General features: G+C 55.0%; 2 protein-coding genes across 2 annotated transcripts in view; one reads left to right on the forward strand and one right to left on the reverse strand.

The window, feature by feature from the left end:
• The first annotated feature begins 393 nt into the window (after positions 1–393).
• On the forward strand, positions 394–7,522 carry LOC142025981 (olfactory receptor 14C36-like). Its single transcript, XM_075018729.1, has 2 exons — positions 394–1,374; positions 7,403–7,522. The coding sequence occupies exons 1-2, from the start codon at positions 460–462 to the stop codon at positions 7,520–7,522; spliced, it is 1,035 nt and encodes a 344-aa protein (XP_074874830.1). The 5' UTR covers positions 394–459.
• A 3,475-nt stretch (positions 7,523–10,997) lies between these two features.
• LOC142025982 (scavenger receptor cysteine-rich type 1 protein M130-like) overlaps positions 10,998–27,727 on the reverse strand; it is a 329,010-nt gene continuing 312,280 nt past the window's right edge. Inside the window, exons 4-12 of the mRNA XM_075018730.1 lie at positions 16,461–16,764; positions 14,691–14,999; positions 14,152–14,466; positions 13,270–13,590; positions 12,869–13,183; positions 12,197–12,511; positions 11,671–11,733; positions 11,268–11,582; positions 10,998–11,185 (exon numbers count right to left, since the gene is read on the reverse strand). Of these exons, the coding sequence (XP_074874831.1) occupies positions 10,998–11,185; positions 11,268–11,582; positions 11,671–11,733; positions 12,197–12,511; positions 12,869–13,183; positions 13,270–13,590; positions 14,152–14,466; positions 14,691–14,999; positions 16,461–16,764 (2,445 nt within the window). The remainder of the gene's footprint in view (positions 11,186–11,267; positions 11,583–11,670; positions 11,734–12,196; positions 12,512–12,868; positions 13,184–13,269; positions 13,591–14,151; positions 14,467–14,690; positions 15,000–16,460; positions 16,765–27,727) is intronic.

A 27,727-nucleotide genomic window follows, 5' to 3' on the forward strand; every position in this document is an offset into this window, starting at 1 on the left:
ATGTCTCATCTCATGATTTCTGATTTCAGAGAACACTCACATGGAAGGATGGGGGAAGTACTTACCCCCCCCCCCCAAACTTCTTTCTGCCACCCACATTCTTTAACACTGGGAGTGCAGATGCTGACAAGCCCTCCTGTGTTAGGAGTGATTTTATCTGACATATTCTGAATATCAAACCCAGCCCCCCTGCCACGTTCCCATCTACCCACTGCAGCGGGGCTGGGTCGACTCCTCAAGAGACAACGGGCAGAGGCCCTGCTCCAGCACACAGAGCCACAGAAAATGAAGCTGAAGAGCAGAGGCAGAATGAAAGATTCTCCTGAGGAAGCGAAAAGGGTGCATATGTGTCAGGGGGAGGGTGTATGAGACATATCTTTGGTTTTACTCAGAGATGTTTGTGGTAACTTGTCACTGCCTTTTCCTCCTTGGACAGTGCCCCGTGTCCAGAGGACGCATATGCCCAACAGCAGTTCCATGACTGAGTTCCTCCTCCTGGCATTTTCAGACAGACGGGAGCTGCAGCTGTTGCACTTCTGGCTCTTCCTGGGCATCTACCTGGCTGCCCTCCTGGGAAATGGCCTCGTCATCACCACTGTAGCCTGCGACCACCACCTCCACACACCCATGTACTTCTTCCTCCTCAACCTCTCCTTCCTCGACCTGGGTGCCATCTCCAACACTGTCCCCAAATCCATGGCCAATTCCCTGTGGGACACCAGGGCCATTTCCCACCCAGGATGTGCTGCACAGGTCTTTCTGTTAGTCTTTTTGATGTCAGCAGAGTGTTTCCTTCTCACTGTCATGGCCTATGACCGCTACGTTGCCATCTGCAAACCCCTGCACTATGGGACCCTCCTGGGCAGCAGAGCTTGTGTCCACATGGCAGCAGCTGCCTGGGGCTGTGGGTTTCTCCATGCTGCGCTGCACACTGCCAATACATTTTCACTACCCCTCTGCCAAGGCAATGCTGTGGACCAGTTCTTCTGTGAAATCCCCCAGATCCTCAAGCTCTCCTGCTCAGGTGCCTACCTCAGGGAAGTTGGGGTAATTGCAGTTGGTGTCTGTTTAGCATTTGGGTGTTTTGTTTTCATTGTACTGTCCTATGGGCAGATCTTCAGGGCTGTGCTGAGGATTCCCTCCGAGCAGGGACGGCACAAAGCCTTTTCCACGTGCCTCCCTCACCTGGTTGTGGTCTCCCTGTTTATCAGCACTGCCATATTTGTCTACCTGAAGCCCCCCTCCATCTCGTCCCCATACCTGGACCTCGTGCTGTCAGTTCTGTGCTCGGTGGTGCCTCCAGTTGTGAACCCCCTCATCTACAGCATGAGGAATCAGGACCTCAGAGATGGCATTAGGAAACTGATTACATGGGCTCCTATTTTGCACCGAGAAACTTCCCATCTCTCCACAAATGACTGCCAGGGTATTCCACACCAGTCCTGATTTTGTTGTTGTGGTAGTTGTTCTCTTTCTTCTTCTTCTTCTTCCTCTTCTTATCATTATTATTATTATAATTTTCTTTCTTAATTTATAATGTTCCTACAGTAATGTTTGTTTTCCTTTTACATCTAAAGAGGTATGAACCCCCTCTGTCTTACCTGGAGCCTCTATAAAGGTGTCTAATGCTTGTTGAGAGCTGAACACATTACAACTTCTGTGTAATAAAATGAGATCTCTTCTGTGCTGCGCATGAACACTGGGCTTGTCTTCCAATGCCAGAGTCAGGAGTTGCTCAGGGTTCTGCACGACTGCAGGAGCAAAAGCCTCTCAGTCACCTTGTGACCATGTAGAGATCAAGGATTGGATTTAGGGCTCACCTGTCAGTGTCTAGTGACAGTGGAGGCCATGGCTGGTCACTGAGTGACATACCCAAGGCTGTCACATGTCAGACAGGGCAGACAACGTCATTCTCAAGGGGAAACTGGAGCTGCCTGGAGATCCCCCAGGCTCTCCAGGGATAGAGTGTGCTTGAGATGGGCAGTGAATGGAGCCCCACAAAGTGAGAGAGCACCCAAGGTGGAGTCACCGAAGGTAAAGGGCCAAATTGGTGTATCCACAGGGAAACAAGGACTCTGCAATCCCAGAGGAGGCAGCAGGGACCCCACAGCATGGGTGAAGGAGTCTGGAGAGTGATCAGTGTCACCCCCATTCAGTGGAGGCCCACTCATCCCTAGTGTTGATGCAGAGGAAGGCTGTGGGTCACTCAGAATTGCTCTGTCATTGCTTGCAGGCACTTGGACGTGTCTCGGACACCCCGGCACTGCAAATGCAGCAGGCCACACAAAAGTGTGAGTAACTAACTGCCACCCTCCATCCCCACTGGTTAGAGAAGGAGCTCAGACCAGGTACTTGCATGCAGGAGCTTCTTTTGTGCACATCTGCACTGCAGCAAGAGGGTGGGTCTGTGGGGTGCATGGGGGAGCTGAATGCCCATCCCCTCCGAGGGTTTCTAACCAGAGGCTGGATATCTGCGCTGGCTCAGCGGAGTCACTGCCCTACAGAAGGGGAAATGGACCTCTTGCTGTCACTGCCTAGGGACAGAAATGGGGGTTAACAGAGGGGGAAATCTCCATCTCTTTTAGACACCTGCTCTCGGTGAAATCATGCTCTTGGAGTTAGCTCCCCTCCACTCTTTGGAGAGGGAATTCAAGGAAGCAGTGAGAAAATTGGTTTCAGAGCTATTTTTCATCTGGAATACCTTGCCCAGCCCTATGCAGTCATGGCACCCATGGTATCTAAGGGCAGGTCTGCAGTCTGCTTGGTTTTTCTTGTTGCTGTCTCTGTCACACTTGCAATCCTACAGAAATGTTTGGATTCATCCCAGCTCTGCTAATGGTGAAACCTGCTGTGTGTGACCTAGAAGCATTCTGTACATGCTTACAACACTATCACAGCTGGCTCACCAGTGCTATGTCTTTAAAAAGTGTCATCTCACCACCACAGAGACCTTCAGTGCAGGTCCTGAAGACCGAGCTATAATTCAAACGATCATGAAAGGACATTGTCAAATGTCAGTTCAAATGTGATTTTAGCAAAAGCCAGACACAGGAAACTATGAAGGCCAAGGGTTGAAAAAGAAGTGTGGGGCTGTAGGAAAGCGAGGTCTCAGAGAATGCAATGTCTGTGTTGGTTCCATGGCTCCCTTGCTTTACTCTTGCAGGAGCAAGACTCTTTTGGTCAAAGGGAGGAGATGACAGGCAGGGGGGAAGAAGACTTGAATACCTCCAAGAATAGGGAGGACACAGCCTCTTTTGGCAGCTGACTTCATGGTGAAAACACTTCTTGTTGCCTGGTGCCTTCTCTGCCCCAGGCTGAACAAGCTTTACTCCCTCAGTCTTGCCTTAGACGGCAAATGCTCCAGCCTGCCCCCAACCCAACAGTCTCATAGCCCTCTGCTGAGCCTGCTCCAGCTCATCAGTGTCTTGCCTACACCAGGATGGGGGATGGGGCGCAGGAGACCAAAGCTGGACACAGTGTTGTCTAGGTTGTCTAAGAAGCTCTGAGGAGAGAGAGATAAACACTTTCTCTCATCTTCTCGCTGTGTACCTCTTCATACAGCCCAGAATGCTGTTGGTTTTCTTGGCTGACAAGGCACACTGCTGGTTTACGTGCAGTTTGCCATCTACCAAGACCTCCAGGTCATTAATAAAGCTATCAAGCAGAAGAGCTCCCAGGACAGGACAGACCTTTGCAGTACTTCACTTGGTCCTGGCTCCAGGCAGAGTGCTACCTGTTCAGGAGGATGCCCTGTCCTCTCTCAGCAGCTGTGGATGAAGCCCCACAGATTTGTATGGGTCAAGTTCTCTCCTCGATCCTTGTGCACTGTTGGCATTTCCTCTCCTCCTTGTACAAATTTTGAAGAATTTAAAGGTATTTCATAAGAGGAGAGAGTCAGACCTGAAACTGAGAAGAAAACTACCTTGTCCAAAAAGCTGGAGCTTCCAGGAAGCTTCCAGTTTTAAGGAAATTTTTCAGGAATGGCCACCGGCTCAGTCATGAGGTACAGTTATTGTCTGCTGTACTGACCGAGCTTTGCTGGAGCTCCTTTCAGGTGTAGGGGGCTGGAGGCAAGGAGTTTTTCCTTTCCCCATGTCCTCCAGTCAGTTCGCGGTGGTGCATGGAGGGAGGACAAGAGATTGACACAAGAAAAGTTCACACCAGAGACAAGGGAAAGCTTTTTCCTCATGAGGACAGCCAAGCATAGGAAGTGGCTGCCCACAGAAATAATCCCATTTCCATTCTTGGAGGTTTTCAAGTCGTAACTTGGATCAAGTGCTGAGCAACCAGCTCCTAACCCAGAGTTGCCCCTGCTGAGCTGGAGACCTCCTGAGGTCCTTTCCAACCTGAGTGTACTGGTTTTGGCTGGGACAGAGTTACATTTCTTCACAGTAACTTGTATGGGGCTGTGTTTTGGATTTGTGCTGAAAACAGGGTTAATAACACACTGATGATGTAGTTATTGCTGAGCAGCCTTTGCACAGCATTAAGGCTTTTTCTGCTCCTCACGCTGCCCTGCCAGCGAGTAGGCTGTGGGTGCACAAGAAGTTGGGAGGGAACACAGCCGGGACAGCTGGCCCCAACTGACCAAAGGGATATTCCATACCATGTGATGTCATGCTCAGAAATAAAACTGGGGAGGTAGAGGTTGGAAGCAGCTGCTGTTGCTTGGGGATTGGCTGGGCATTGGTGAGCAATTGTCTTCTTTTGCATCACTTGTTTTTCTTGGGTTTTATTTTCCACTTTCTTTGAGGGGTTTTTTGGTTGTTTTTTTTTTCTTTTTTTTTTTAGCAAGTTCATCACCAAGCTTGTCATGTAGAGACAACAGCGTGGAGAGAGGGCAGAGGAAAAGTCCAGCATGCTGGTTGGTTGCTCCTTGTGAGGCCTTGTCAGCTGTAGCAAAGTGAGAGTCTGTCAGGACAATGGGCATCGTGAAGCCATCAAGTCAACCAGAGCATAGGGGAGGGCAGTGGAGATGCAGGTAATGGTGACATGATTGGGACCTCAGCTCTGTTAGGGGGCAGCGAGGGACAAGTGCTCTGGAAGGCAGAGCTAGCTGGGAAGTGAGGGGTATCCCCAGGTGAGCAGGGAGGGGGCCTCACCAGCCTGAGCTGCCACCAAGGGAGCAGGGCAGGCCAGGGGGCTGGCAGCTGGAGGCAGTTCAGAGTCCAGGTCATCTGGCGAGGTTCTGATGATGGAGCAGGTCCAGGGTCAAGCCAGGAAGTTGATGCACAGCTTGGGGTCAGGATGAGGCCTGGTAAGCGTTACCTGAGGGGTCAAGCACAGCCCAGAGCTGTCTCCTCTGCAGCAGGACCTCAAGTAGAGGAGCATATCGCCTGCATCTCTCCCCCATTGTGCACGTTCCCCTCTGCCGGAGAAAGGGGCTGAAAGAGACTGCCCTGTGATGCTGCTGCTGGCAGGATGTGGGGGCGGGATGTACTGCCACATCCTAACTGCGCAGGCAGGGTATACCTGGCCTCCCTACCGGCGCCGGTGGGGTAGACATGGCCTCCTTACCCAAGCGGGCGGGGTAGATTTGGCCTCCCTAACTGTGCAAGTGTCGTAGACCTGGCCTCCCTTACCGCGCGGCAGGGCTAGATCTGGCATCCCTGCCACCACCGACGGGGTAGACCTGGCCTCTCTAGCCAAGCGGGCGGTGTAGACCAGGACTCCCTACCGGCAAGGGCGGGGTAGACCTGGACTCCCTACCAGCAAGGGCGGGGTAGACCTGGCTTCCCTATCAGCTCCTGTGGTGTAGAGCTGGCCTCCCTAGCAGAGCGGGCAGGGAAGACCTGGTCCCCTACCTGAGCAGGTGGGCTAGATTTGGCCTTCGTACTGGCGCTGGTGGGGTATACATGGCATCCCTGCTGTACAGGCGGGGTACACCAGGCCTCCCTACCAGCAAGGGCAGGGTAGACGTGGCCTCTGTAACCATGTGGGCCAGGTAGACCTGGCCTCCTAAACGGTTCCGATGGGGTAGACCAGGCTTTCCTAACCAAGGAGGCAGGGTAGACCTGGCCTACGTACCGGCGCCGGCGGGGTAGGCCTGGCCTCCCTAGCCGAGCAGGTGGAGTAGACCAGGAGTCCCTACCGGCAAGAGTGGGGTAGACCATGACTCCCTAACTATACAAGCGGCATAGACCTGGCCTAACGAGCGGCGCCATTGGGGTAGACCAGGCCTCCCTGCAGGCGCCGGTGGTGTAGACAAGGCCTCCCTAACAGCATGGTTAGGATAGACCTGGCCTCTTTACCCACGTGGGCTGGGTAGACCAGGCCTCACTAACCGCACAGGTGGGTTAGACCTAGTCTCCCTACCAGAGTGGGCGGGGTAGATTTGGCCTCCCAAATGGCACGAGCAGGGTAGACCAGGCCTCCCTACACATACAGATGGGGTAGACCTGGCCTCCCTACCAGCAAGGGTGGGGTAGACATGGCCTCCCTAATTGCACAGGTGTGGTAGACTTGGCCTCCCTGCCAGCAAGGGCGGGGTAGACGTGGCCTCCCTAGCTGAGTGGACAGGGTATAACCAGTCTCCCTACAGGCAAGGGATGCATAGACCTGGCCTCCCTACCCGCACAGGAGGTGCAGACCATGCCTCCCTACCGGCAAGGGTGGGGTACACCTGGCCTCCCTAACTGTGTGGGTGTGGTAGACTTGGCCTCCCTAACCGCGAAGGTGGGGTAGACCTGAACTCTATACCTGCGCGGACCTGGTAGACCAGGCCTCCATAACCATGCGGGCGTGGTAGACCTGGCCTCCATACCAGCAAGGGCAGGGTAGACCTGGCCTCCAATATGCCTCCCAATCATGCAGTGCCCCTTGCTGTAGGCAAGATGGACCTTGCCATAATGCTGGCATTCAGGTGCTGGCAAAATGGCACCAGCCCTCTTGGAAGGTCATGGTGTGTTTTCCCACCTCCGTCTCCAGTGGAACATGGCTTTTCTGGACATCCTGTGACATATTTGCCAGCGCATGCAATTGCACTAGGTGCGCCAGGCATGGCACTAGAGGCCATTCTTATGCCATTTAGAAGAGAGCCTTGACATTATATCACTGCCTGCAATGCAGGGGTGTGCTCATGTCTGAGTTTTACAGTGAGCTGAGCAATAGTGAGTGCAGCGGGGGGTGCCTAGACAGGGGTCTGACCATCCTTCTGGTGCACGCTTCCTTTTGGTCAGCTGAAACACCAGTGGCTGCCATGGAAATGTGAGTCTAACTGACACTCAAGTGCCCTAAACTGTGGGTGTAATCTGAGGTCACCAAGGGACCCCTCTCCACAACCCCACAGCTGATACCCAGGCAGTTGTGGGTGTCCCAGGTATGCTCCACCAGAGCCTGAAGACACGTTTTTGTCTGCAAAACACAAGTTTTTGACCACTCCTGGCACCTCAAATGCTGCCAGGTGTTTGTGTGTGAGCAGCTGACAGCTACCCTGCATCCGCATGGATCCCATCAGGAGCTCACCCTGCAGGCACCTGTTTTGCACAAACTGCACTGGAGCAAGGTTGTAAAAGACCTTTAAGATCATTGAGTCTAACCATAAACCTAACCCTGCCAAGTCCACCACTAAACCATGGCCCTAAGTGCCACATCACATCTAGATGTGTTTTAAATAACTCCAAGGATGGTGAATCAACCACTTCCCCAGGCAGCCTATTCCAATGATTGATGGCTTTTTCAGTGAAGAAATTTTTCCTAGTATCCAGTCTCGGAATATTGATTTTTGTCAGGAGGTCCTTTCTCATCCATACCAGCCTCCTGCAAGATTGCTTGACTTCCTGCCTGTCTGGGTGTACTGTTCTGGTGCTTGAAGAGGACAGCCTTGACCATCAAAGAGCTCTCCCCTCTTCTCTGCAGGACCATATCCCATGGGATTCTGTAAAGGATGTCCCTTGGCAGACCAAAGCCTGCTCTCCTGAAGTCCTGCTCTTTGCCTCTCAGGAACCTCAACTCTACTTTCTCACCCCTGACTATTACACCCCTGACCAGCTCTTCCTTGTTTCCAAGGATGTCGTCCTGCAGGACACTCCCCTTCACTGGTTCCTCAGGCACCCTTGCCACGAGGATGCTGTCAATGAACTCCAAACACCTCCTGGATGGCTTTCACCTCGCTGTGTTGCTCCTTCAGCAAATTTCAGGGCAATTTCAGTCTGCCATGAGGAGCAGGGCCTGCAAACAGGAGGCTTCTTCCAGTTGTCTGAAGAAGGCCTCACCTGCTTTTCCTTCCTGTTCAGGAGGTCTGCAGCACACAGCCACCCACCACAATGTTGCTTATGTTGTTCTGGCCTCTCATGCAGACTGTCCAACTGTCCCTATTCAGCAGTGCTCCATGCACGCCTGCTGCTCTCTCACATAAAGGGCAACTTCCCTTCCATATCGAGACCGATGGCTTTATCAGTACCTGACCCCCCCAAACCCCTCACTTTCTCCAGGAGGTGGTTTGGGCCACAGTATCCATCCAGTAGCCAACTCACAGACTCTCAGGGCTCTCCAATATCCAGTCCAGGCTTATGGTCTCTAAAATAACTGGCTCTCAGGCCTCTTTTTATACTTGCTGCCTGCTTTGGTTTGATATTTGCTAGTGGTTTCCCCCACTGACATACACACCGACATCTCCTATTTTCCCCCACAACCACAGCAGGAAGCTGAGAGCACAGACCCCGGAAAGCACCTTTCCTCCCAAGTAGCCCCTGCCTTGATGTGCTTCTGGAAAAGTCCCCCTGGGCATGCCCTGGGGTGATCTGGAGCTGTGAGCAGCCCTGACCTATGCAGCACCCTCTCAACAGCAGAAAGACCCTGCCTTGCTCTGCCAGCAGGTTGCTCCGTCCACCCACAGCTTCTCCCCATGGAGCCATGGAGAGATCCCTGGGCAGGCTGAGTGCTGACCCTGGCAGGCGGCAGAGTCCCTGCCCCAGCACACAGCCCCCCACGGTGCAGGGACCCTGCTCAGAAGGACAGCCCTGGGCACCCCTGGCTGCACACCCACCTTCACACTCTGCAGCCATCCCCAGGAGAGGGCAGCCTCATGCCCTGTCCCTCTGAGGGTGCAGCAGGCAAGCCCTGCTCTGGAGCATGTCCTCCTCCACACTAAAGAAACCCTGAGCGCTGTCCTGCCATATCCTAGGCACTGCAGCAAGGTGTGCCATTTCTGGGAAACCTAAAGTGAAAATTCAGGTAGTGACTGCTCAGCAGTGGTAATTTGTGACCAAGGATTTATCTGGCATGGAGGGCAAGAAGTCCCAACTGCAGAAGGGTTTAAACTGGCTGGAAGCAGGAATGCCAGAGAGAGGAGGACTCCCTGTCAGGGAGTGGTTTCCCTTGGTGATGAGATAAGGAGCAGCCACAGTATTGTCTTGTAGCCATCCTGAAATGGGACGCTCAGGGGAAGAAGCTGAGCCTGGGAAAAAAAGGGGAAAGGGGAGGTGCTGTTGTAGTATTTAACTTTTCTTCTCGCTATCCAACTGCCCTGCCTGCAGGTGGGACAGAATTAATTTTCAAAGGAACCTGGGAGGGGGCACAGCCAGGACAGCTGATCTGTAGTAGCAAAGGAGCTATTCCATACCATGTGACATCATGCTCAGTATATAAATGGGGAATGGGCTGCGTGGGGGCCTCTCAGCTTTTGGTGGGGGAAGTGGCAGAGCATCAGGTTCCAGGTGGTGAGCAGTTGCACTGTGCATCACTCATATTAGTATATTCTTTTATTAGTTCCATTGTTGTTGTAACTACTCTATTTGTGTTGTCCCAGTAAATTGTCCTTATCTCAACCCACAAGATTCCATTTATTTTCTTTTCTCCTTTCTGATTCTCCTCCCAGTCCCACCGGAGGGGGGGCAGGAGGAGTGAGCGAGTGGCTGCGTGGTCCTTTGTTATCAGCTGGGCTGAAACCATGACACCAACCCTATTTGAATTGGTAATAAAATAAGTTAATTTTCCTCCTGTTGAGCCTGTTTTGCTCATGACTAATTGGGAAGTGATGTCCCTGATTTCAGAACAAGCAATTCAGCATTTTTTTCCTTTTTTCTCTTTCTGTACTGTTGAGGAGGAGGAGTGAGAGAGTGGCTGGCTAGGCATCTGGCCGCTGGGCATCTGGCTGCCAGCTAAGGTCAACCCACCACACAGTCTCCCAGATGGACAGCCTTAGCCATCTCCCCCCGCTCACATCTCTCCCAGCCCCGCTCTGCCATTTCTCTCCTCACCCCATCACTACCTCCCCCCGCCTCTGGGCTCTCTCCACCCCTTGCTGCTGGTGCCCCATGGCCAGGCACTCAATGGGGTGGTGCATCGGACAGGTGGCAGCACACGGTCTCATGCCCCCAACTCTGCCTGTGCCCCTCACTGACACCCTGCAGCCCTTCCCGGAGGTATCATCTCCCCCTGGGACCGCTGTGGAAAGACCAACCTCTGCGCCCAGCCCTGGTGCTTAGTGCTTGCCCAGCCAGGAGGGCCAGGAGAAGGCAGAGAAGGGCCCCCAGGATGATGCAGATGATGATGGGCACTGAGACTCTCCCGCTGCCACTCAGACGGCCCCGGGGGGAATCTGTGTGGGCAAGAATATGGAAAGGCCAGCACCAGGCCTGGGTGAGGTGGGAAAAGCACCATTCCTGACCCCCATCACACAAGGCAGAAGGGCGTGGAGGGCCCCAGGGATGAGCGATGGAGAAGCTTCTACCCCGATGAGTAAATGACAACCTTCCCTACCCCCCTCACCACCAGACCAGTGCCTTCTCCTGGGAGTTTCACACCCCAGCAAGGAGCCCCTTCCACCCAGCTGTGGGTCACAGTCTTGCCCTGGGGATACCCAGCCGCAGGGGCAAGACAAGTTACCTGCTCGGGGTGGGACTGCTGCTGTCCTGGGTGTAGCTGCAGAGGAGGAAAAGGAGAGCTGGGCTGAGAGGGTGGGTGTGCGGGTAGCGGGGAGCCTCTCCCCCAACACAGCGTGTGTGTGTCTGTGGATGTCCCTGACACATCCCACCCAAATTGCCTCTCCTGCGGTGCTAGAAAGAGAGGCTGGGATAGGGCTCAGTGCCTCTGCTGCGGGTGGCAGGCAGGATGGCACAGGCAGCCCAGGGGATATCCCTGGGGCTGCAGGGCCCCACGGACAAAGGCCAGAAGACATCCAGTTCCACCGAGGCTGCTCCCCACTTGGCACCAGGCTCCTGCACTCCGCAGAAATGTTCTTCCTCTTGGGAGGTCAGGGGCCATGCCAGGACCAAGGGCGCAAAAGGCTTTCCCCCTGAGAAAGGGGTCCCAGACCTGCCACTCACCTGAGCAGTTCACAGCAGCATCTTCCTTGTGCCGGCAAGCACCGCCATCCCCAGGCCGGGCCCAGCAGTCCTGCAGAGACGGCTCTGTCCCACGGCACTCCACCTGCTCCAGCCAGATGGGGCCCGTCCCCTCCCCAAACGCAGCCTCATGCAGGGCAGACACCGCGGGGCCACAGCCCAGCTGCCTGCACGCCACCTCGGCATCCCGCATGTCCCAGGAGTCGTCGCACACCGTCCCCCAAGAGCCACGGTGCCAGACCTCCACTCTGCCCGAGCACCTGTCCTCACCTCCCACGGCACGAATCTTCTCCCTGTCTGGAGAAGGCAAAGACCTCCCGTGGCACGGAGACAGCAGGCAGAGCCCTGCCAGACAAGAAGCATCCACAGACGAGCAGCTCCCTACCTGTGCACGTCGTGGAGTTGGGGCACGGGGACAACGGGATAGAGGGGGTTTCTGGGCGTCTCCCTGAAGAAGGAAACACTGTGGTGAAAGGGCTGGTTTGGGAGATCGTGCAGAAGAGAGCAGGGCTGAGCTCTGCTTGTGCCTCCCTCTGCCATCTCGATCACGGCAGCAACTGAACCCTGGTCATTGAGGGGACACGCACAGGACTGTGGGGGGACCCCGACTGCTCAGCCCCAAAAGGTCCCTGTTTAACAGAGCAGCAGGAGCGTGTCTGTGGAGGGGAGGCTCTCCTGAACCCTGTCTGGTCTCTTCTGAGACCTCACCTGGAGATGCTTCTGCCTCCCCAAGGTGCTGCTGGCAACTGCTGCTGGACGTGTGTGGCTTTGATCACTTTTCTGCCACCAGCAGCAGAAGGGACTGACATGGAAAGGAAAAGCCCCTCCAAGTTCCTCCTCTGCATTTGGTCATACCCAGCAGGGAACAAGAGCTGGGGTGATACTGGGGTGCCCAGGTGGCTCAGAGTTACCATTGCAGGTGATGTGGGTCTCCTCTCGCAGGTCTTCACATGACTGTGGGTTCCAGGGAGCAGAGGGACACTGCCAGAAGGAGCTGGTTTTCTCCCCGCACTGCACGTAATCCAGCCAGGTAGGGCCAGACACCCTTCCAAAAGGCAGCTGTGTTTCCAGGGATCCTCCATCCCCGCAGCCCAGCTCCTTGCATGCCGGAGACACCGTGGCGAGAGTCATCGAGTTGGAGCAAATGCTGCCCCATGTCCCATTGTAGAAAACCTGCAGGCGCCCGGAACAGCCATCACTGTTTTCCAGCCTCAGGGCCACCAACTCTGGGAGGAAAGGCACCAAGGGGGAACAGGCTGGTCTGGGGCAGTGCGAGCCAGGACACTTCTGCACCCCCCAGGCCCTTATCCGGGCAGGGCCAGGGCCAGCATGTCCCCCTTGCACCCAAGGGCAGAGAGAAGTCCCTGATGGACAGACACCCCTGCCCTTCCTGATAACCCTTGGGGACGACTGAGATCCCCAGGGACCCGCAGTGGGACTGACGGTACCCGTGCACGGGTGTCCACAGGACATGCTTGGGCAGGAGCTCAGAGGCAGCCAGGGACAGCCTTGGCCATGCCCGTCTCTCCTTGTGTCCTGGCCTCTGCAAAAGCCAGGCTCCCACTACAGGTCCCACCACAGACCTGAGCAGATGACTCCCGCGTCCTCTTTGTGCCCGCAGTTGTGCTGCCCCCAGGGCCTGGCAGGACAGTCCCAGAGAGCAGCTTCGGCCCCAGAGCAGTTCACGCCATCCAGCCAGATCTGCCCGGAGCCTGCCCCAAACTGAGCAGAGCCGGCTGCCTCCACTGCCCCTCCACAGCCCAGCTGGTGGCAAACGACGGCGGCATCAGACAGGTCCCAGCCATCGTCACAGACAGTCCCCCAGATGCCCTGGTAGTAGACCTCCACTCTCCCAGCACAGCGCCCAGACCCGTTCACCAGCCGGACCCTCTGGCTCCCTGTAGTGGGCAGAAACCCCAGTTGCTGTCAGGGGCCGGCTGCCCACCCACCCCATCACCTGGGGGGCCCGTGCAGCGCCGCTCACCCCAGCAAATGACTCCCACGTCCTCCGCAACCCCTGCTGCCGGTGCACTCTCGGGCAGGGAGGTGTTGCAGAGGGCCAGGTTGGCCTCGTGCCCTGCACACCGGACCCCTCGCAGCCCCACGGGACCCGTCCCTCGCTCAGGCTTCGGGGGGTTGTAGGCTGTCCCTGCCTCTCCGCACTGCAGCTGCCGGCACACCACGCTGGCCTCCTGCACGTCCCACTGGTCGTCCAGGACTCTGCCCCACGTCCCATTCTGGAAGATCTCCACTCGCCCGTCGCACCGGCTCCCTCCACCCACCAGCCGCAGGGATGCAAAGCCGGCTGAGCCTGGGGAGAGCAGAGATGCCACAGCTCCCTTTAGGGAGCAGGGCGAGGGGGGATTTTCTGACCAAACATGACAAGATTGAGCCTTTTGCTGATGAGAAGTGAGGGCAAAACCCGGGCCCTCTCTGCAGCTCACACCCAGGTCTGATTCTGTTGGGGGCACCCAGGCACCTGCTGCCTGGGTGGTGGGATGGGGCTCTGCAAAGCTCTCTCTGGGGATGGGATGCAGTTTTCTGCAGCCAGAAAGGTGGAGCACAGCCCTGCATCCCTGCTCTGGGCTTGTCCCACAGTAGGAGAATGGAGGAGCCCCGGCCTGGTGGTGGTGCTGGAGCCTAAGCCACTGCCCTGGGGGCAGATGCCTGCCTCCATTCAGCCCTCAGCTCTGCCAAAGTAGAGCGCTCACTCTGAGCAGGCAAAGCCCTCCAGATGGCTCAGGGGGAAGCCAGGGTTTCTCCAGGGAGAAATTCAGCCTGGTACTGCAGTGGGATCCCTGGTTTGGGTGGCCACATCACACACAAATGGCAAATGGAGTTAATGCAGCATTTTTCCAGCACTCACCTGAGCAAACAACAGCAGCGTTGTTCCCGTGGGAGCATGGTGAGGCTCCCAGGGTGATCACTGGGCACTGTCCCAGGTGGGCTTCTGTCCCGTCACAGTGGAATGAGTCTCTCCAGACAGGGCCAGTCCCTCTCCCAAAATGCTCTCCTTCAGGAATGGACTCAGCAAACCCACAGTTGAGTTGATGACAGAGAACGTGGGCATCCGAGAGATCCCAGTGGGAGGCACAGAGGGTCCCCCAGGTCTCTGACACCTGGACCTCTACCCTCCCTGCACACGCTGTGCTGCCGTTCACCAGCCTGAATCTTGTGTATTCTGGGGACAGAGGAGGAGGAGAGGGTGGATTGGTGCTCGTGTACCCGCAGTAGCAGGCAGAGAGTCCAGAGGGACAGCATGCCTTTCTTCTCCTTCTGCACTATTTTCATGCTGCAGACAATCCCATCATCCCTCCTGTCCTCACACCTGGCCCAGCACGGTCCTTGCTCTGTTCCCCAACCCCTGGCACAGCCCTGGTGTTCAACACCTCCCTGAGTCCTTACGTGTGCAGGTGACAACAGCGCTGTTCGCGTGGGTGCAGGGCTGCTCCCTGGAGGACCCTCTGCAGCAGAACATGAGGCGGGATTCATTCCCCACACACTGCAGCTCTCCATCCCAGATGGGACTGACCCCTTCTCCAGAGTGAGCTGGCCCAGCGACAGGCAGGGCCACGCCGCACTGCAAATCCCTGCAGACCACATCAGCAGCTTTGGGACTAAAATGTGAATCACAAACAGTTTTCCACTGGTCCCCGTCATGGATCTCCACACGTCCTGAGCAGTGGCTCTTCCCTTCCACCAGCCGGACAAATCCTGGAAAAAAAACATAAAACCTGGGAGTTCCCAGAGCCCTCTGACAGTGAAATGCCCATGCCCTACATCACCTCCCAGCAAGCTGTGACCAAACTCCGCATTGCACATCCCAGAGGAAGTTGTTGGGGGAGTGTTGCTGACACAGGCACATCCAGACCCCCACGCACCCCATCTCTACACCATCAGAGCACTTGAGGGTGCATGTCTGTCGCAGACTCACAGCCACAGGTACTGCTCAGACAAACTGCTGCACACAAGGTCCCCTGAGCAGCCTGGCATGGTCCCTCCAGCACTGCAGTAGTGTGAGCAGTTTGGATCCAGGAGAACTGGCCCAGATGATAATGACTGCTGCAGCCTGCTCAGCCCCTGTACAGCTTGGGGCCAGGCAGGACCATCACCCTGATGCAACCAGAAGCACCCTCTGATCCCAGGGGTGTTCCTGGGGTGTTGGAAGGTTCATTTTAGGTGGAAGATGTTACAGAGCACGGAAACGGGGCAGCTGCTATCATGCCTGGTGCCTGTGAACATCCCTCTGACGTCTGCTCGTGGGGAGGGTGTCCTCAGCCAGGGACACAGTGCTCTGCCTGGAGGTGTTCACAACCCAGATGGATGGCGAGACAGAGGGGCAGGAGACTCCCACTGGGCCCATGCCAGCTCTCAGAGAACAGCAGGCACAGAGGAGGGTCAGTAACTGCTGCCAAAGACCCTGTGTCATGGGGCAGTGTGGGGAACCATGGGCAGGCAGGAGGGCTTGGGCAGTGGGTCAGTGCTGCCTACGTGCGGCTATGCCCCTACAGGGCTGTCACAGCCCCAGGGATATATCCCAGTGCCAGCCTGTGACTGTGGTGATGCAGGAGGGAGCAGCCAGGGTCAAGCAGCTGCCAAGCCCCTAACCCTTGCAAATGCTGGTCCACACAGCCAAGCCCTGGGCACAGGCAGCGAAGGGCTTTGTGGCCACCCTGCTCCATTCCCCAGGGCCCAGCACTCATCCTCTCTGAAAAGCCCATTTGATTCAGGTGAGGTAACCATGTCTACAAAGGGGAATGACCCAGGAGGATCAGCCATCTCATGCCGTTCCTCCAAGGCGTGGAGTGCCGAGTAAGTGCCCCTGGGTGTTTCCAGCACAGGGACCCTCAGCATAGTTGGCTGCAAACTGGCAGAATGGGTGGAGATCGATGAAGCCCAATGGACACCCCAGGGAAGGGATGGAGGATTCATCTGCAGTCCAAGACACTGACTGAGGGTGACTGAGACACTCTGGCAAGGTCAGATCACCCTGGGGTAGGATCCCTCTGGGCCTTCCCCAAGGACTGGGGACATCAGCAATGACAGTCCCAGCTTGGCAGTTAGACAAGTATCGCCAGGCCCTGCTCTGGTGTCCACTTGTTGCTACCTGACGGCACAGCCACAGTCCCTTCCCCCATCCCAGATCCAGAGGTAGGCAGCAGGATGTCTCCTTACCTGAACACGTCACTCCAGCATCCTCACTGTGGTCACAGTAATTTTTACCCCATCCTCTGTGTCTGCAGTCAGACAGGGCAGACTCAGTGCCTTTACAGCCAACATCATCCATCCAAATGGGGCCAGGTCCTGCCCCAAAGTGTGCTTCCTTATGAGCTTCAACAGCAGACCCACAGCCCAGCTGCTTACAAACCACTGCCGCATTGTTCATGCTCCAGCCGTCATCACATACAGTCCCCCACTCATCATTGTGTTTCACCTCCACTCTTCCAGCACAGTGACTGCCACCATTCACCAGCCTCACCTCCACAGCACCTTCAAACACCAGCATGGGATGGGTCAGGAGAGTGCCAAACCCCAGCACTGCAGGTCTGGGGGAACCCCCTACCTGGGCCAAATCACATGTACTGGGGTTGGAGCCCTCTCCCCTCCAGGCTGTCCCCAGATCAGTGGAGGGGTCCCTTCTATCCCTACGGGCTGCACAAGGCTGTGGGTGCCCAGTTCCAGCCCAGCTGGGTCACTCACCATCCCACTGCACAAGGCAGCTCTTCCCACCCCAACAGCCACCTGCCCCCCACCCACACCCACCCACACACTGCCCAGCGCTGCACTGGGCACCCTCTACTCCCAAGCCCAGCACCCCCTCAACAGCTCCTTGTACCCAGGCCTGCAGCTTCCAGCACCAGCCTGCACCTGCCTCAGCATCATCCAAACCCACCCCCACCCCAGGGCTTTTCACGTTCCTCACCCCTGGTATCAGCCCAGTCCATGCCCTGGGCCAAGCTCCCCAGGAAGGATGTCTCTCTACTGTAGATGCCCCGGTCCCCTTCTCTCTGTGGAGTCCAAACCGCTCTCATGGGGTCAGGGGGCCCCTGAACCAAAGGGGCAGTGAGCAGCACACAAACCCTCCAAGGTACCCTAGAGCTCCGCAGTGCCCTGGGCATCTGTGGGTGCTGCCATCACCAGCTAGGCCACCACCAGCTCCAGAGGTACAGTGCTGGGGAACAGGGGATCCCAAAGGGGTACCCCAGGACAGGGTGTCTATAAATCGAGCCAGGAACAGGCTGCCCTGAACACTGGAGCCCTGGAAAAGGAGCTATTCTTGCCAACCCACCCAGATGGGCACAGGGAAAGGCACAGGGTCCATGGACCTGAGCACCTTCTGCCCCTCATCTCCGTAGCACCTGCAAAGAAACCCCATTCCCAGACAAATCCCAATGACCACACTGGTACCTGCTGGCCCTGGGCTGTGGGACAAGGGAGGCAGCACTTACCCCTGCACAGCTGTACCCAGAGGAGCAGCCACAGCACCTGAGGGGACAGGAGTCTCTCGGTGCCCATCCTGAGAGTCCTGCCCTGCCGGCGCAGCCCTGCTGCACCCCACTCCCTGTCACGGCTCCCGGGAACTCACAGGGACAACAGCAATGGGAGGGTTATATATCTCTGCAGATGCCAACCCAGCTACAGGAGGAGCCAATTGAAACAGCAGCACCTTTTTAGACATTATCGGGAACCATCTCCCCTCCGACACAGCCCAGCCCTCCAATGAAATTCTCCAGCGCCATTCATGACCATATATGAGAGATGGCTCCGCTACAGGTGTCACGTCACTGTGGTGGGGGGCTGTCACAAGACAGGGCCAGTTGGGGGGGGGGAACAGGTTTTTCACCCCCTGAACTGTGCCGTGTGGACTAGGAGCACTGAGCATCTCCTGCACTGGGCACATCCAAGAGCCCCAGGTGCGAGTGTCCAGCCACCCCTGTGCCATGGGAATCACAGGGCTGAGACTGCACCGGGGGCTGTGTCAGGAAGGGAAGGAAACAGCCCCTGACCCTGCTTCAGACCCCGCTCTGCTGGGAGCAGCAGCTGGGAAAGGTCCTTGGCCAGGGGAAGAGCTCCATTTCACGAGTGTCGACTCATTCGTCCCTCTCCGGAGAGCCCCATGGTGGGTCCCTTGCAGAAGCCGGAGACGGAGCTGGGACATGTCCCTGCCCAGCAGCAGACATGCAGCCCAGAGGCTCAAATGTGTCCCTGACTCTCGGCATGTCACCGAGGGGCCGTTATTCCCCGCGGGTGGCTCGGGAGCTGCAGCCTGCAGGTGCACAAACCACAGCCCACGTGACCTCGCAGAGCTCCCCGCGCTCCGGAGGAAGTCTGTGGTTTTCTCCTGGCGCCGTGCCCAGGCACATCCCTGCGGTGCCCCCGAGCTACCCCTACCCCGACTGCTCCAGCCAGGGCTGCAGGGGCTGCTCCTTCGGCCTCGCAGAGACGGGGCCGGGCGCATCCCGTCCCCTCTGATGCCCTTGTGACAGCACACGACCGCTCTGCACCGAGCCCTGCAGCCATGGGGTGCCATCGGTGACGTGAACACTGCCATCCTCCCACGGCCACCCTGCGTGCTCATGATTTATACTGACGGTCACTGCACACCCCTCCTACTGCCACCACTGCATGTGCCTGAGTTACAGTGCCACACGTGTGGGCGCGGTGGATGGACTTCTGCTAACGACGGTTCTTCTAAAATGCCGTGTTTCATTGTGGTCTGAATATTATTTTGGTGACACCAGAAGCACCTGCCCAAGCTATGTGCCAGGTCCTGACCTATCAGCTCTCCAGGCAGCAGTGACATCACAAGTTCATCCATACACAGCCACGTGCATACTCCTAGCCTATCTGCTACTCAGCCACAGGTGACGTCATACTGTCTGCATCTGACATGGGCCTGCTCCTGGCCTATCAGCTATTCAGACACCAATGACCTCAAAAACACCGACAGAAACTAGGGGCCTGCTCCTGCCCTATCAGCTACTCAGGCAGCAGTGACATTAGAAGCACCTACACGTGCCATTGGCCTACTCCAGGCCTATGAGCTACTCAGGCAGGAGTGACCTCATGAGCACAGACACAAGCCATGGGCCAGCTCCTGCTCTATCAGCTACTCAGGCACCAGTGACCTCAAAACAACCTACACATACCTGTCGCGGTTTAACCCCGGCTGGTAGCTAAGTTCCACACAGTCGCTTGCTCACTATTTCACTAAAAAAAAAGTTACTTCTATCCCAGCCAAAACCAGTACAATGCGAGATCCCTGCTCCTGCCCTATCAGCTTTATTAGTGTTATCTTTATCATTATTAGTTTCTTCTTTTCTGTTCTATTAAGCTGTTCTTATCTCAACCCACGAGTTTTACTTCTTTTCCTGAATTTTTCCCTCGTCCCACTGGGTGTGGGGGGGAGTGAGTGAGCGGCTGTGTGGTGCTTAGTTGCTGGCTGGGGTTAAACCACGACACTCCCTCTTACCTATCAGCTACTCAGGCACCAGTGAGCTGGCCACCACATAGCCACCTACTTGCTATCTGCTTGCCTGTGAGATGCAAAGGCACAAGTGACCTCGCAAGCTCTGACTCAAGCCACGCCCCTACTCTTGGCCTATCAGCTACTCAGGTATCAGTAATCTCACAACCACTTACACAAGCCACCTGCCAGCTCCCAGCCTATGATCTACTCAGGCACCACTGACCTTACAAGCCCATACCAACCTATTTTCTATGTGCTCGTCTGGTGGGGTCACCCCATGTGGCAGCCCCCACCCAGTCACTTGCTCACTCCCCACCAGGGGCATGGGGGAGGAAAGTGGAAGGACAAAAGTGAGAAAACAAATCTCATGGGTCAAGATAAAGACAGTTTAATAACTGGATTACCTCTTTTAATTTGAAGAACGCCCAGCACTCCCCTAGTTCTATTGCTGACTACAATGGCATATCGTGTGGAATATCCCTTTGGTCCGTTGGTGCCAGCTGTTCTGACTTTGTCCCCTCCCAGCTTCTTGCCACCCTCAGCCTCCTCGCTGTCAGGGCAGAGTGAGAAACAGAGAAGGCCTTGATGCTGTGCAAGCGCTGCTCAGCAGTAGCTACAATGTCAGTTATCAGTCAACACTCTTGAGCACCAAGGCAAAGCTCGGCACCACAGGGGCTGCTAACAAGAAAACTAACACCATTCCAGCCAGACTCAGTACAATCTTCACACCTTGTTCCCTCCCATTTACATCCTGCTCAGGTCCTACAGGATTCAATACATTTACATCCACCATCACCACCCCCTTCCCCATCCTTTGACAGGACGTACACACAGCATACTGGATTTGGCTGGTGTGGCTCAGGTGGACCTGCACAAGTGCCAGCACACTCCTGACCTCTCCCCTCTCTCAGTCAGCCAGAGCTGTTCGAAACATTCAATCAGGTTATCAGCCTAAGGACAAGGAAATGTGTATAGCACCAGTCTGCACCCCACAGTGCTCTTACAAGTAGCTGTGAGATCCCCCACAATCCCATGGGGAAAGGGAGTTCCCCACTACCACCCTCCCTCTCTGCTTGGAACCTCGAAAGCCACTTTGCAGTTCCTGGGCTCACTGGCTAGTTCCTCTCGTCCACATGGTCTCTTTTGAGATACTCTTTGGGTCTTTTCCGTATTGCCCCCAAGCATGTATTCTTCTGAAGTTGGCACTTTGTCCTGCTTTTCCATGTTTGCAGATGGCATTGCCTGTGTCTTGCAGCACTGAGGAAAGCTCAGAGTCTGCCCCAGTAACCCTGCATGGCCATCCTGCTGGGCTGGGCTGGGCTGTGGGGGCCTCCCAGGCTGGTTAACAGGATATCGGCGTAACCGTCAGCAGCATTCAGTCAGCGGTGAGGCCACCAGAGGCAACAGTAAGTTGGTGGCTAAGTGCTGGATTGAGGTGGACTGGGAGGTTCATGAGGCCCAGGACCCTCAGGGAAGAGTAGAGGGACCATCGAGAGCTGGCAGCTCTCACGAGAGAGTCTTACGCAGCGTGGGCGTTGCCAGGAGGGACCATGGGAGATTTAAACGTCCCTGAGGAGTGCCAGTGACCAGGACCACGGCGAACAGGGCGAGCAAACAGGGCGTGGCGCGTCAGAAAGGGAATGGCACCGCAGTTCGTGCAGGCAGGGCATGCAGGTAGGGCTTAGCCCCCCCCTCTTCCCAGCTCGAGAAGGCTACTCAAGCGGTGGGCATCGGCCCAGAGGGAGACCCAGGTATGGTTGCCACTCGGGTGAAAGCCATTGCTAGGAAAAATGTGGTGATGCAGACAGAGCTGCTGTGTAAACATGCATCTGTCCAGGTCTCTGGCTTCAGGGAGTGCCTGAGTCTATCACTGATGACGGATGGCAGCGGGGACAGCTCTTGTGTGAGGTGTGACCAGGTGGATGATCTGCTCAGCCTGGTGGTAGAGCTGAAGGAGGAAGTGGAAAGGTTGAGGAGTATCAGGGAGTGTGAGAGGGAGATGGATTGGTGGGCCCACACCCTACCATCCCTGAGGCAGAGGCAGCAGATGGAGGCTCCATAAAAAGCAGAGGTTTCCCTGCCCTCTTGCCACCAGGCAGGAGGGGACCTGGATACAGGATGCAGGGGAATGGATACAGGCAAATCCCCTCCCGGTCTCCCTCACCTTCCCAGTTGCTCCTACACAACAGGTATGGGGCTCTGGAACTTGAGGACCAGGTCAGTGAAGATCAGGGTGTCGATGAAGCCCTATCTAGGGAGGTGCCTAGGCTCAGTCGGGCAGCCCCACGCATTCTCACAGCCTCTGAAAAAAGAGAAAGGAGGGTAATTGCCATAGGCAACTCCCTTCTGAGGGGGACAGAGGGCCCAATATGCAGAGCTGACCCATCCCACAGGGAAGTCTGCTGCCTCCCTGGGGCCCGGGTAAAAGACATTACCAGGGAGATCCCTGGTCTGGTTTGGACCTCTGATTATTACCCATTGCTGGTTGTGCAGGTTGGCAGTGATGAGATTGCAGAGAAAAATCCAAAGGCAATCAAAAGGGATTTCAGGGCACTGGGGCAATTAGTGGAAGGATCGAGAGCACAGGTAGTGTTTTCCTACCTGTTTGTGTATTTTAAGAATCCTTGAGATTTAAAAGTGATGACTCAAAATGCGTCTATCACTCACCTCAAAGCTGAGGGCTCTCTCCCTTGAGGAGTTACCTCAGGCGGTGCCCCGACCCAAGGGGCAGTCCCCGACTGCAGACCTGCTGCTCCGAGGAGGACTGATTCCAACATGTCCTCCGGCGGGACCCTATTTATAGCCTTGTCGAATCCGACCTGTGGTCATTTAATCCCTGTTGGCCAAGAGGGTCACCTCAGTGTACCTGGCATGTCTTGATTGGCCAGTTCAAATTTCAACCTGCAGCCTCCAGGGTTTAGTTTGTTTGTTTTTTTTCCTTCCCTTTCTCCCTGCCTGGAGTAGTTTTGTTTTCTGCTTGCAGGATGGTGGGGGGGGAAGTGTACTGCCACAGGCATCCACAACTTCTGTGGGCAACCTGTTCCAGTGCCTCACCACCCTCCCAGTGAAGAAATTCTTCCTTACTTCTAATGTAAAACTACCCCCTTTCGGTTTAAAGCCATTACCCCTTGTCATGTCACTACATGTGCTTGTAAAAAGCCCCTGCCCAGCTTTCCTGTAGGCCCCTTTAAGTACTGGAAGGCTGCTATAAGGTCTCCCCAGAGCCTTCTCTTCTCCAGGATGAACAACCCCAACGCTCTCAGCATGTCTTCATAGGGGAGGTACTCAAGCCCTCTCATCATCTTCATGGCCCTCCTCCTGACTCACTCCAACAGGTCCATGTCCTTCTTGTGTTGGGGGCCCCAGAGATGAAGGTGGTTCTCCAGGTGGAGTCTCATGAGAGCTGGGTAGAGGAGGAGAATCACCTCCCTTGACCTGCTGCTTATGCTTCTTTTGATGCAGCTGAGGATATGGTTGGTTTCCTGGCCTGCAAGTGCACATGGCTGGGTTACGTTGAGCTCCTCATCAACCAGTACCCCCAAGTACTTCTCTGCAGGGTTTCTTTCAATCTAATCATTGCCAAACCTAGATTTATGCTTGGGATTGCCTTGACCCATGTGTAGCACCTTGCACTTGGCCTGTGTGAACTTCATGAGGTTCACACAGGCCCACTTCTCAAGCCTGTCAAGGTCCCTCTGGATGGCATCCCTTCCCTCCAGCATGGCAACTGCACCACACAGCTGGGTGTCATTGGCAAACTTGCTGAGGGTGCACTCAATCCCACTGTCCATGTAGCCAAGAAAGATATTAAACAGGGCCGGTTCCAATACCAGCCCCTGAGGAATGCCACTCGTCACTGCTCTCCACTTGGACATCCAGCCGTTCACCGCAACTCTTTGAGTGCGACCATCCTGCCAGTTCTTTATCCACCAAGTGGTCCGTCTGTCAAATACATGTTTCTCCAATTTAGAGACAAGGATGTCGTACGGGACAGTGTGTGTTTTGTTTTCATTTTGGTATCCTATGCATGGATCTTCAGGGCTGTGCTGAAGTTCCCTTCTGAGCAGGCACAAAGCCTTTTCCACTTGCCTCCCTCACCTGGCCATGGTCTTCCTGTTTATCAGCACTGCTGTGTTTGACTACCTGAAGCCCCCCTCCATCTCCTCCCCATCTCGGTACCTGGTGGAAGCAGTGCTATACCCAGTGGTTTCTTCAGCAGTGAAGCCCCTTATTTACAGCTTGAGGAACCAGGAGCTCAAGGATGCCCTTAAGAAAGTGATTTCATTCACATTTTGCAGTAGTAAGAATATTAACATCTCTCTCTGCAAATGATTCCCAGACTATCTGATTCGAGGGGTTTTTTGTTGCTTTTGTTTGTTTGTTTGTTGTGGCTTTTTGTGTTGCTTTTTTTTCTTTTTCTTTTTTAATGTCATTATAATTATCATTATTGCTGCTGTTATTTTTTATTCATGGTTTTTATGTGTCTACACAAATATTTGTATTTGCATCACTATATCTGAGTCATGTACCTACTTTGCCTGCATAAGTGCACCTGGTGCCCTTATCAAAGTATGTTTAACACTGGCTCAGAGTTAGCCTCTCTCGTAGCAGCTCTGTAATCAAATGGGATCTTCCTGGTGCTGTGCTTTCATGCCAGGCTCTTTCTCCAAAGAGGCCTGAGGAACTGCACCCCTGAAATTCCTCTTCCTCCATGTGTTCAGGACTAAAAAGGTTAGTGTCTGTTTGTGAGCTTTAACAGACACAGGACTGGATTTAGGAGTCACCGGTTGGTGTCTGATGACAGGCGAGATGGTGAGTGTAATTGAGGGATGTACCCAGGGCTTTCCACAGGTAACATTAAGGACACTCATCCTCTAGAAGGGGAATCTGGAGCTGCCTGGAGAGCACAGTGGTTCTTCAGGGACAGCATGTTCCCAGGGTTGAGTGGGTAGAGAAGAGCTCTGCATAGACGGGGTTTGGGGCCTGAAGAACAGGAAAAATGCAGACCTCCTCTGGGCACTCTCCAGTTCCTCCCCTCTGTCTACAGCAGGAATTCCCACCGAGGGACACACTAGTCTAGGTGTGGCCACACTGCGGCTCCCTGAAGGGGGATGAGAACTCCAGATGTCTGGAGTGGCCACGCTCCTCCTAATGCAGCCCCATATGCAGTTGATCTTGTTCATGGTGAGCATGCACCACTGGCTTGTATGGTGTCCCTTGTAGTGCGCAGGTCCTTCTCATGGGGGTCACTGCTCAGCCAGTGTGGACCCAGCCTGCCCTGATATCTGGGGTTACTCTTCCCCCTGACGTAGGACTGGCCACTTCTCCTTGAAAAACTTGAGAAGTTTCTGTTGGCCAAATCCCAGAGTTTCTCAAGGTCCCCCTGGAGTGAAGCTCCATTTTGCCAGCTGTTAATATTTGTGTGCAGATGGCTCACCCTGATTGTGGTGAGCCATCAACACAAGATCACAGCGTGAGAAGTTGCAGGACACTACAGCTACTAAAAGGAGGTACTGGGTTTGTACTGACCAATGTAGGAATCACCACAGCAACCATCTTAGAAACACCACACGAGGGTACAAAGCCAGAACAGCCAGGGCCAGAGGGGAAGGAGCAGAGTTGGGCTGTTTGTAGAGGAATGTGTGAGGATGATCAGAAGAGAACTTGGGAGGGAAAAGAAGGAAAAAGAAAACCAGAGGTTAAGCTCAGCTATGATGAGGCCTGCTTGGGGTTACCTGCCTAGCAGCCCTGCATCCATGACTTCAGTGGGACAAAAAAGCCACAGCTGATCACTCCAAACTTAAGTCTGCTTACTTCCATGGTCACAGGGAACCTGAGTGCTCTCCCTACCATCATCAAGGGAAGACGTGGTGGAGGAAAATGCACAATCGTTCGTCCTGGAAAGGATCTCGGGAGGTCTGTAAGCCAAGCAAAACCACTGTCAGTGGAGAAAAGAGAAACGAGGGCTGGGCTGTTTGTCTGCTAGTCTCTGTTAGTGGAAAACTTAGGCGTCTATAGACATACATAACAGTAGTGATCTCTCCAGGAGCTGATCTGAGGGTCTCCATTGAACCAGGAGCTGGCCTTGGGATCCCCTCATCCTTCCAGTTCCCCCACACACAAACACACACACACGGCTCTCTACAGCACAGAATCACAGAACCACTGAGGCTGGAAGGTAGCCAGCTTCCACCTTCTCTGTGCTTCCTCTTCATGCTTGATTTTTGTCTGAAGCTCCTTTCTCACCCACACCAGCCTCCTGCAATGTTGCTTGACTTCCTGCATGTCCCAGTGTACTGTTCTGGAGCTTGAAGAGGACAGCCTTGACCATCAAACAGCTCTTCCCTCTTCTCTGCAGGACCATATCCCATGGGATACTGTCAAGGATGTCCCTTGGCAGACCAAAGCCTGCTCTCCCAAAGTCCTGCTCTTTGTCTTGTTCCCTTTTCTCAGGAACCTCAGGTCTACTTTCTCACCCCAGACTGTCACACCCCTGACCAGCTCTTCCTTGTTTCCAAAGATGACGTCCTGCAGGACATTCCCCTTCACTGGCTCCTCAGGCACCCTTGCCAGGAGGATGCTGTCAATGAACTCCAAACACCTCCTGGATGGCTTTCACCTTGCTGTGTTGCCCGGAGCGTGGGCTACCCAGACAACCTGAGTTGTCATGCCCCTCAACTCAGCCCTGGTGTGACCCACACACATGGGTGTGTCCCAGGGTGATGCTCCCCGTTTTGGAGAAGTAGGGAGGAACCACAGAGTGTGGAGTGGAGGTCTGCCAAGGTGGGGTTTGGGACCCAGTGCACATGGCCTGTGTGGAGTGGCTGAGGGACCTGGAGTTCTTTGGCCCAGTGGTGTGGCAGCACCAGAGAGTGTAGGAGTAGCCTGAGTGTGCTACCAGGGTGGTTTCAGAGATGGTGGAGGTTTTCTTTGTAGTAAGAGACAGCATGAGAAAGAACTAGTGGCACAAAGGGAAGCTGAGGAGGCCCAGACTGAACACAAAGAAATGTCCCTCAAAGGGCAGTGCTGTGGTGTAAGAAGTCACCCAGAGGGAGACTGGATCAGCCCAAGGCTTTGTGTTTCAAGGAACAGCCAGTGAAAGTGGAGAGACATCAGTGAAGATACAGAAATGCTGGGCTGAGAGCCAGGTGGGAAATCAAGATGGGTGTCTGCAGCCTGAAGGGAAAGAGGTGCAGGCATTGGACAGTGTAGGGCAGGCTGCAATAGAGATGGCCAAGGGCTCTGGCAAGGCTGAATGGCCCAAAGTCTTTGTCCCCTTGGCTACGGCAGTTGCCTCTGCCACCGAGGCCTACCAGGAGGAACTATCTTGAGGCTCTGGACTGACAATGCTGAAAAGCTTTTTGATGTCACAAAATTGGATTTAATCTTAGAAGTGACTGAGTCCCTACTTACCCATTGCTGTAAGGCAGGAGTGACTCCTGCAGAGCCCACAGCAGAGCCCCCCTGCTCCCTGGAGCACCCTTAGCCAGCACCAGCCACAGCCCATGAAAGGGACCCGCCACAGGTCTTCCTGAAACAGGAGAGGCAATATCAGTGGGATTTCTGTGAGACATGCATCAGGTTTTGCTTAGAGAAGTCTCTTCAAACTTGTCACTGTCTTTTGCCTCTTGGACAGTCCCCCATGCCCAAAGGAAGTTAATGTCCAACTGCAGCTCCATCACTGAGTTCCTCCTCCCGGCATTTGCCAACATGCAGGAGCTGCAGCTCTTGCACTTCTGGCTCTTGCTGGGCATCTACCTGGCTGCCCTCCTGGGAAATGGCCTCATCATCATGCCACTGCCTGCGACCACCACCTACACACTCCCATGTTTTTCCTCCTCCTAAACCTCTGTTTTCTTTACCTGGGGTCCAACTTCAGTACGCTCCCCAATTCCCTCTACGCCAATGGCCTATTCCCATGGCCAATTCCCTCTAGGACATCAAAAGCCATCTCCTACTTGGGATGTGCTGC

Source organism: Buteo buteo, chromosome 31 (assembly GCF_964188355.1).
Source record: "Buteo buteo chromosome 31, bButBut1.hap1.1, whole genome shotgun sequence".
NCBI classification, from domain to species: domain Eukaryota; kingdom Metazoa; phylum Chordata; class Aves; order Accipitriformes; family Accipitridae; genus Buteo; species Buteo buteo.